Source organism: Salvelinus fontinalis, chromosome 33 (genome assembly GCF_029448725.1).
Source record: "Salvelinus fontinalis isolate EN_2023a chromosome 33, ASM2944872v1, whole genome shotgun sequence".
Taxonomy (NCBI): domain Eukaryota; kingdom Metazoa; phylum Chordata; class Actinopteri; order Salmoniformes; family Salmonidae; genus Salvelinus; species Salvelinus fontinalis.
This window is the reverse complement of record NC_074697.1, coordinates 41,213,532-41,223,153: the sequence shown is the minus strand read 5'-3', so window position 1 is coordinate 41,223,153 and position 9,622 is coordinate 41,213,532. Positions and strand designations below refer to the sequence as shown.

The 9,622-nt window shown below is 46.0% G+C and overlaps 1 protein-coding gene across 6 annotated transcripts in view; it reads right to left on the bottom strand.

Moving 5' to 3' along the window:
* Positions 1 to 3,569: 3,569 nt before the first annotated feature.
* The window catches only part of LOC129832303 (sodium-dependent serotonin transporter-like), a 27,986-nt gene continuing 21,933 nt past the window's right edge, over positions 3,570 to 9,622 (bottom strand). For all 6 annotated transcript variants that reach the window (XM_055896262.1, XM_055896261.1, XM_055896264.1 and 3 more), the window contains 2 exons: positions 9,022 to 9,189; positions 3,570 to 8,123 (listed from right to left, as the gene is read on the bottom strand). In XM_055896262.1, the coding sequence (XP_055752237.1) occupies positions 8,052 to 8,123; positions 9,022 to 9,189 (240 nt within the window). In that variant the 3' untranslated portion in view covers positions 3,570 to 8,051. The remainder of the gene's footprint in view (positions 8,124 to 9,021; positions 9,190 to 9,622) is intronic.

Below are 9,622 nucleotides of genomic sequence, written 5' to 3'. Positions count from 1 at the left end.
TTTGTGTAGCCTGTTTTCTCTATTCGTGCGTTCTTCTTGTTTCATGTAAGTTCGTCGTCTAGGTCTGTCTACACCGTTTGTTGTTTTGTTAGTTTATTCAAGTTCGTGTTTTTTTTCGTTAATAAATATGTGTTCAAACTCCACTGCGCCTTGGTTCGATCACTACTCCTCCTTTTCGACCGAAGAAAAGGAGGACCGCCGTTACACAGATGCAGAGATGGAAAGTGAGTAGAGGGGTAGGGAGGTGGTATGGTGTTTAATATAGATTCAAGTTTTATAACGTCAGACATATAAATAGGAAGCTTCAATCACTTAGGGGATTGGAGCCCAGAGGAAATTGCCACACCAAGAGCCCAGCTCTCTGTGTGTGTGTGTGTGTGTGTGTGTGTGTGTGTGTGTGTGTGTGTGTGTGTGTGTGTGTGTGTGTGTGTGTGTGTGTGTGTGTGTGTGTGTGTGTGTGCGTGCGCGTGCGTGTGTGCGTGTAGGTTTGTTTGCACACGCTACTGTGTCCTATCCTTCATCTCATTTTGCAAACAGGTTGGTCTGTATCAACTGAAATAAAGTGTAGAGCAATGGGGAGTAGACGGGACATGACTGTGTGTGTCCCTAAGAGCATGTTCCTCTGTGGTACAGGGATCAGGAGACAAAATCGTAAACTAAAGCCAAACTAACCATCAGGGTCATATTCATTAGGCACCCAAATTATTCAAAACCTATTGAAACAGGAAGGGACTACCTGAACTTGTCCAATAAAAAACCCTTGTTTTAGTATTCCGTTGCAAAGTGTTTCGCTACGGTGTGCCCTGATTAATAAGACCCAGGTCTGACCTCTGAACTCACACACAAAGTAGCTTACATGCATTTCTCTTTGTGTGAGACTTGCACCTCAGATCAGGGGCTTACTCACTAAGTACGGGCTCATGCGGCTTGAAACTCAACACTGTGTGTATCTGTGTGTTATTGACTAAGTGTGTGAACATCATGGAGTGTTTACTGAAGCTAACGGATGCAGGATTAAGCCTTGATGACAGAGACCCCGCCCAGGCCTGCAGGCTGCAGCCATCACACATGGCCAGCCCCAGGTCAGGTGGCACCACAATTAGATGATGCAACCTCAATGGTTCCTCTTTGAACATCATGCTTTGTGACGTACAGACATGCCGTTGTATGTGCTGTATGGCCTGTAGACCACAATAGATGACTTGAACTTCACTGCCGATGCTGCGTGAAGCCACAATCCTTGATTCGTCATCATTCTTCATCAATAAATGGATATATACTTTGTTGAATAGACAGTATGTATTGCAGATTACACCTTTAAATTGTATTCTGTAGCTTTTCTCTCGTTCTCTATACTGGGGTCTTGAACTGCTCTCATTCAGGACAACAGTACAGGGTCTGAGAATAATCAAGCATTATCTTCAAAAGACAAAGCGGCCTATATAAAACACTTGGTCATATACAAACAAATCTTATAATCATGTAGTGTGAGCCCTGGAATAGAGGGGAGACAACCGTGAACAAACGAGGGGGAGAGCTTACTAAGGAACAAGGGGTGAGCAACAAGACAGTGTGGCCTGTGGGTTTTTACCTGAGAATTCATCACAGAAAGACAGAAGTCAAATCTTGCGTAATTGCTTCAGATGCTTAATCTGTTCTGAGGGAGATGTGTAATGCTGGGTAAATAACTAAGTGGGAAGGTGGTATTTACCACATACGACTGGGAAAAATCCACTTGAATGCCGCTTCAACTGGTAATTACTAGTGGGAAACTCTATCATCCCTGAGCTCCGACTTCTCCCACATGCTGATCTCTGACGTCACACCTCCTAAGGAAATTACTTTGATACCAGCATTTACGGCAGTTAAATGCAACCACAAAAAAGATAATTTGTTTATAATTTGTAATAGCTGGGGGCATAGTCATTACGCTGGTTCTTTTGCAAAACGAAAGCAAACGGAATGAAACGAGGAGGGATCTAACTGAATTTGTCCAATAGAAACTCTTAATTTCGTTGCATAACACAACTGTTTGCAACTATTTGGACTAATGGTTACAGTTCTACACTTTTAGTTGACACAGCTTGTTGGCCATTAGCCAATCAGTGTTTCTCAATGAGTTCAAAGCACAAGAATGCATCCAACTGGCATTTACAACTTCACGGGTAATTTAACGGGTAATTACCACCTTCCCACTTAGTTACGAGCGCAGCATTAGAAAAGATACGACTAAAAAAATAAACGCAGCATGCAACAATCTTAAAGATTTGACTGAGTTACAGTTCATATCAATTTAAATAAATGTATTAGGCCTTAACTATGGATTTCACATGACTCCGCACCCACTTGGGAGCACTCCCCCAGACGATCCCACACGTGAAGAAGCTGGATGTGGAGGTCCTGGGCTGACTTGGTTACACATGGTCTGCTGTTGTGAGGCCGGTTGGACGTACTGCAAAATTCTCTAAAATTACGTTGGAGACGGCTTATGGTAGAGAAATTAACATAAAATTCTCTGGCAACAGCTCTGGTGGACATTCCTGCAGACAGTATGCCAATTGCACGCTTCTTCAAAACTTGAGACATCTGTGGCATTGTGTTGTGTGACAAAACTGCACATTTTAGAGTGGCCTTTTATTGTCCACAGCACAAGGTGCACCTGTGTAATGATCATGCTATTTAATCAGTTCCTTGATATGCCACACCTGTCAGGTGGATGGATTATCTTGGCAAAGGAGAAATGCTCACTAACAGGGATGTAAACAAATTGAGAGAAATGTTTTTGTGCGTACTGTATGGAACATTTCTGGGATCTTTTATTTCAGCTCATGAAACCAACACTTTACATGTTGTGTTTATATTTTTGTTCAGTATATATACAACCAGGAGGGGAAGTAGGGCGTTAGTTTCGGCAGGGAGGAAAAAGTGAAAATGTCCACGAGAATAAGACCACGAAGTGAGACATTTGTGTCGAATTTGGTCAACAAAAAATGGTTTTGCTAATTTGCTACATGAGGCTTATTTGATTGAATATAAGTTTCATAATGGTTAGGTTGTAAGGAATGCACTGATTTAAGTGGACGCACGTGGCATTTAGCCAGCTTTGGAAAAAAATGACTTTATATCGAAGTTGTGCCGGTTGTTCACACGCGTATCTGCCCTCTGAATTGCTAGAAAGGTCCCACCTCATTTCGCCTCCTCCCGCCTGTCTTCCATCTTCGACGACATGCATTTCCATTGTTAGAGCGGTCACTCGACTATCTTGTCAATATAATAGAAAATCTTTGACCCACCTCTCAATAACTAATTACCTGCCAATCACCCACACCTGTGAGCAATCAATTATCAAGCCTTGTTTGTTCTTCAAGCACCTGGTCCTAGCTACTGCCCCTAGCAGTGGGATGTGTATAGTGGAAAGTGGTCTGTCTAACTGTGCCCTCAGCACTAAACTACCTCATTCCTAAAATAATCTCAGAAATTAACCCAATTCAAGAGTTACAATGTTACAAAACATAAAAAATAGTGTTACAAAAGCATTGCGGGGGAAAAAATGCAAGAAGCATAGCTACTCATTTACATCTTAACTTTATTTATCTATTAATTCATATATATTTATATCTTTCTTCTATACAGGTTTATTTCTCAATAGAATCTTTTACAGACGTACATAGATCATACATTATGTAGGCTCGAGAGGTACAAGGTAGCGATTTTAACATCATCTTCATTGGATATTTTGGCGAAGTACAACACGAGAGAAGGTAACTTCACAGACACAAGTTGAAGCACAGGTTACACACATTGGCATGCACACACTCATAAAGTCCGACACTGCTACTTCTGTTCATAATGTACACACGCACACACTCATGTATGCACGCTTGCACATACACACGCAAGGTATGCACGCTCACACGTCCAACAATCCTGAGTTAAAATACTATTTGAAATCCTTTCAAATACTTCAGATTTGATTGCCTGGTTCAATAGAACAAATAGAATAGTCGCAAACCCCGCCCATCTGGCACTAGACAGGCTAAAACAAACCCCGCCCATCTGGCACTAGACAGGCTAAAACAAAACCCGCCCATCTGGCACTAGACAGGCTAAAACAAACCCCTCCCATCTGGCACTAGACAGGCTAAAACAAACCCTTCCCATCTGGCACTAGACAGGCTAAAACAAACCCCGCCCATCTGGCACTAGACAGGCTAAAACAAACCCCTCCCATCTGGCACTAGACAGGCTAAAACAAACCCCTCCCATCTGGCACTAGACAGGCTAAAACAAACCCCTCCCATCTGGCACTAGACAGGCTAAAACAAACCCCGCCCATCTGGCACTAGACAGGCTAAAACAAACCCCGCCCATCTGGCACTAGACAGGCTAAAACAAACCCCGCCCATCTGGCACTAGACAGGCTAAAACAAACCCCTCCCATCTGGCACTAGACAGGCTAAAACAAACCCCGCCCATCTGGGACTAGACAGGCTAAAACGAACCCCTCCCATCTGGCACTAGACAGGCTAAAACAAACCCCGCCCATCTGGCACTAGACAGGCTAAAACAAACCCCGCCCATCTGGCACTAGACAGGCTAAAACAAACTCCTCCCATCTGGCACTAGACAGGCTAAAATAAACCCCTCCCATCTGGCACTAGACAGGCTAAAACAAACCCCTCCCATCTGGCACTAGACAGGCTAAAACAAACCCCGCCCATCTGGCACTAGACAGGCTAAAACAAACCCCGCCCATCTGGCACTAGACAGGCTAAAACAAACCCCGCCCATCTGGCACTAGACAGGCTAAAACAAACCCCGCCCATCTGGGACTAGACAGGCTAAAACAAACCCCTCCCATCTGGCACTAGACAGGCTAAAACAAACCCCGCCCATCTGGCACTAGACAGGCTAAAACAAACCCCTCCCATCTGGCACTAGACAGGCTAAAACAAACCCCTCCCATCTGGCACTAGACAGAGTAAAACAAACCCCTCCCATCTGGCACTAGGCAGGCTAAAACAAACCCCTCCCATCTGGCACTAGGCAGGCTAAAACAAACCCCTCCCATCTGGCACTAGGCAGGCTAAAACAAACCCCGCCCATCTGGCACTAGACAGGCTAAAACAAACCCCGCCCATCTGGGACTAGACAGGCTAAAACAAACCCCGCCCATCTGGGACTAGACAGGCTAAAACAAACCCCTCCCATCTGGTACTAGACAGAGTAAAACAAACCCCTCCCATCTGGTACTAGACAGAGTAAAACAAACCCCTCCCATCTGGGACTAGACAGGCTAAAACAAACCCCTCCCATCTGGTACTAGACAGGCTAAAACAAACCCCTCCCATCTGGTACTAGACAGGCTAAAACAAACCCCTCCCATCTGGCACTAGACAGGCTAAAACAAACCCCTCCCATCTGGCACTAGGCAGGCTAAAACAAACCCCTCCCATCTGGCACTAGGCAGGCTAAAACAAACCCCTCCCATCTGGCACTAGACAGGCTAAAACAAACCCCTCCCATCTGGCACTAGACAGGCTAAAACAAACCCCTCCCATCTGGCACTAGACAGGCTAAAACAAACCCCTCCCATCTGGCACTAGACAGGCTAAAACAAACCCCGCCCATCTGGCACTAGACAGGCTAAAACAAACCCTTCCCATCTGGCACTAGACAAACCCCGCCCATCTGGCACTAGACAGGCTAAAACAAACCCTTCCCATCTGGCACTAGACAAACCCCGCCCATCTGGCACTAGACAAACCCCCGCCCATCTGGCACTAGACAGGCTAAAACAAACCCCTCCCATCTGGCACTAGACAGAGTAAAACAAACCCCTCCCATCTGGCACTAGACAGGCTAAAACAAACCCCTCCCATCTGGCACTAGACAGGCTAAAACAAACCCCTCCCATCTGGCACTAGACAGAGTAAAACAAACCCCTCCCATCTGGCACTAGACAGGCTAAAACAAACCCTTCCCATCGGGGACTAGACAGGCTAAAACAAACCCCTCCCATCTGGCACTAGACAGAGTGAAACAAACCCCTCCCATCTGGCACTAGACAGGCTAAAACAAACCCCTCCCATCTGGCACTAGACAGGCTAAAACAAACCCCGCCCATCTGGCACTAGACAGGCTAAAACAAACCCTTCCCATCTGGCACTAGACAAACCCCGCCCATCTGGCACTAGACAGGCTAAAACAAACCCCTCCCATCTGGCACTAGACAGAGTAAAACAAACCCCTCCCATCTGGCACTAGACAGGCTAAAACAAACCCCTCCCATCTGGCACTAGACAGGCTAAAACAAACCCCTCCCATCTGGCACTAGACAGAGTAAAACAAACCCCTCCCATCTGGCACTAGACAGGCTAAAACAAACCCCTCCCATCTGGCACTAGACAGGCTAAAACAAACCCCTCCCATCTGGCACTAGACAGGCTAAAACAAACCCCTCCCATCTGGCACTAGACAAACCCCGCCCATCTGGCACTAGACAGAGTGAAACAAACCCCTCCCATCTGGCACTAGACAGGCTAAAACAAACACAAAGTATTTGAAAGATTCCCTATAGTATTTGAACCCAGGTCTGAGGCACGCACAGGCATACAGTAATGCGTTCAAGAGAGTAGACAGGTATTCACAGAACAAAGAGACATACACCGATACCAAGACTCACTTAATACACACGTACATGCCATATTTTTACTCCCATTCCAACACACAACAGATGATTTGGTAGAGAGTAAAGACAGATGATACCTGTTTCAGACATAACCTTGAGGACTGAGCGATGGAAGTGAAAATAGTTGTGATCGATATTTGGTTCCCACTATAAGTAATTAACATGTAAATGGTGTTTTACATATTAAGAAACTAAATTAAACTAAATCAGCATGTCAATTTTTGGTAAATGACATGAAAGCATACATAGATTTGACAGCAATAATTATTATTTAAAATAAATATATATATTGCAATAATATAACCCACGACTCCTTCTAATCTGCACAGGGTAGCTTCTTCCCATGTTCCTTCATTTTTTTTCTGACACACACACACACACACACACACACACACACACACACACACACACACACACACACACACACACACACACACACACACACACACACACACACACACACACACACACACACACACACACACCAGAGCCTTCCATACTGCAACTCAAGAATCCCCCCACATACGACTGGACAAAGCCCTGTGTTCTCTTCTGAACTTGTCTCTATGTTCCCCAACAACCTGGATATGCTTACAGAGCATAATCAGTACTGCAGTGCGTCATACTACACCAACATACAGCGCTTCACCGTGTGGAGACGCTCTGACATTCATCAAGGCCCTTCATAGGTTCAGCCATCCCATTCAGAAACACTGACAACCTCCCACCAAGTCATCCTAAAACATGACAACAGCTCACATCTGGAAATACCTGTAGAAATATCCATGGAACATTTGGCTTCATTTAGACATGTAAAAAGATTCCTGGATTTTGCAGTCAATGTCCGGCTAAATATCTGAAAGCAGAACTCATGAAACAAGGATCGAAGGTCAAATGAAGCCGTGAGATGTTTGTGATATAAAAGTGGACCTGACAGAACAGAGACAAGGAAGAGAGTGTGTGTATGTTTATGAATCATACTGAATGGATGGATTCCAATTGTAACAGTACACATGTCATTGTGCTGTGGCATCTAAAACCCTCTGTCTGGTGGTTGAAATGCTCTGACCGGCATGGGCCAGTATGAAAACAGTGACGCCATTAACCGCTAACGGTTAGCTAACAGAATGAGCCAGGAGGGAGATGACGGGAGGAGGGGTGGGACGCTGCAGACAGTGTGGCCCGGCACTCCACCTCACCCCTGGGGTCAGTGGGATGGACGGGGTGCCTTAGTGCTGAAGTCTGCTGTGGGGGTTCTGGAGGAGAAGCGGGGGAAGGGACGAACCCTCCCCGTCCTGCAGTTGTGCTCTATGTCCAGCAGAGGGGGGTGTAGTCCACCGGGCCTGGTCAGACCACTGGGTCAGACGGCGTGGGTGATGATAATGTCACTGTGAGGCCCACTGGGTACAGGGGTGATGCCCTTCAGGAGACGCTGAGGGATAAGGAAGGGAGGAAGAGAAAAGAGAGGGGTAGTAAGGAACATCGGGGTTATTTCATGTCAGCCATTGTAATTGCGTGTTGGGTTCCCCTTGTAACAGTCCGGTTAAACTACAAGTTATCTTGTGGAATCACAGAGATTTCTCGTTGTGGTTCTATATTCCGAACAACATGCAAATTGGCACGTTGGCTGTTAGCCTATCCAGCACAGTGTCGAAGCTATGTAGCGAGACCATCCTTTCGCGCCACTCATAAGTTGGGACTTTCCCGTGTCTGCTTCCGTTGAAAGTGACTGATTTCTGGTAGCCTGAGCGCAATAAGTAGTGCCTGGTATAACTGCGGCGTAACCCGACAGATTACTCTTATTGAGCGCTGTCACACAGACTTCATGTCATCCTGACCTCGCTCTGATCCGTCTGTCTACGATCACTGGCCGCAGCAGCAGGTTAGGCATACAACGCTCACACTAACACAGATGTACGACCAGAACACCACACGTAACACCCCACCCCCACCCCCTGCTGACACTGTCTTTCAGTCCCATTGTGCGGTGAGGCACTGGGGCAAACACTGGGCTTATTGGATGACAGGTTTATCAAAGGCAGGGAGAGGAGGGAGGAAGGTGCTGTGTGTACCATGCTGTTTGATGTCTGTCTGTCTGTCTTCTCAAACAAGGGGCTGTTTTCTGGCTTGGCAACGTGACAGTGTGGAGGTGCCGTGGTGTCTGTCGCTTGTCTATGTTTGCGTGTGTGTATGGAAGCCTTGTATTTCTACTCTCTGCATCTCTCCTTTTGATTGTGTCCTCTGTTAGTAGCCTGGTGATGGCAGGGGGAGGGGACGGAAGGGGGACTGGAGGGGGAGAGGCCCTCCCCAAGCCCTCTGGAGGCTCTTACCTGTTTAAAGGTCCCTTTGGCAGTAAGCAGGTGGTACACCATGTAGGCTGGTACACAGATGAAGGAGGACACTCCGATGCAGTAGCCCAGAACAGTGGTCCAAGGTGGGTAGACGTAGTCAAACAACTTGACCTCCGGGGGGAATGCCAGGAAACTGACAATGATGAACTGAGGAGAGATGAGACATAGAGGTGGTGGTGTTTCAAACAGGTATAGTTGAAGTCGGAAGTTTACAAACACCTAAGCCAAATACATTTAAACTCAGTTTTTCACAATTCCTGACGTTTAATCCTAGTAAAAATTCCCTGTCTTAGGTCAGTTAGGATCACCCCTTTATTTGAAGAATGTGAAATGTCAGAATAATAGCAGAGAGAATGATTTATTTCAGCTTTTATTTCTTTCATCACAGTCCCATTGGGTCAGAAGTTTACATACACTCAATTAGTATTTGGTAGCATTACCTTTAAATTGTTTAACTTTGGTCAAACGTTTCAGAAGCCTTCCACAAGCTTCCCACAATAAGTCGGGTGAATTTTGGCCCATTCCTCCTGACAGAGCTGGTGTAACTGAGTCAGGTTTGTAGGATCCTTGCTGGCACTTG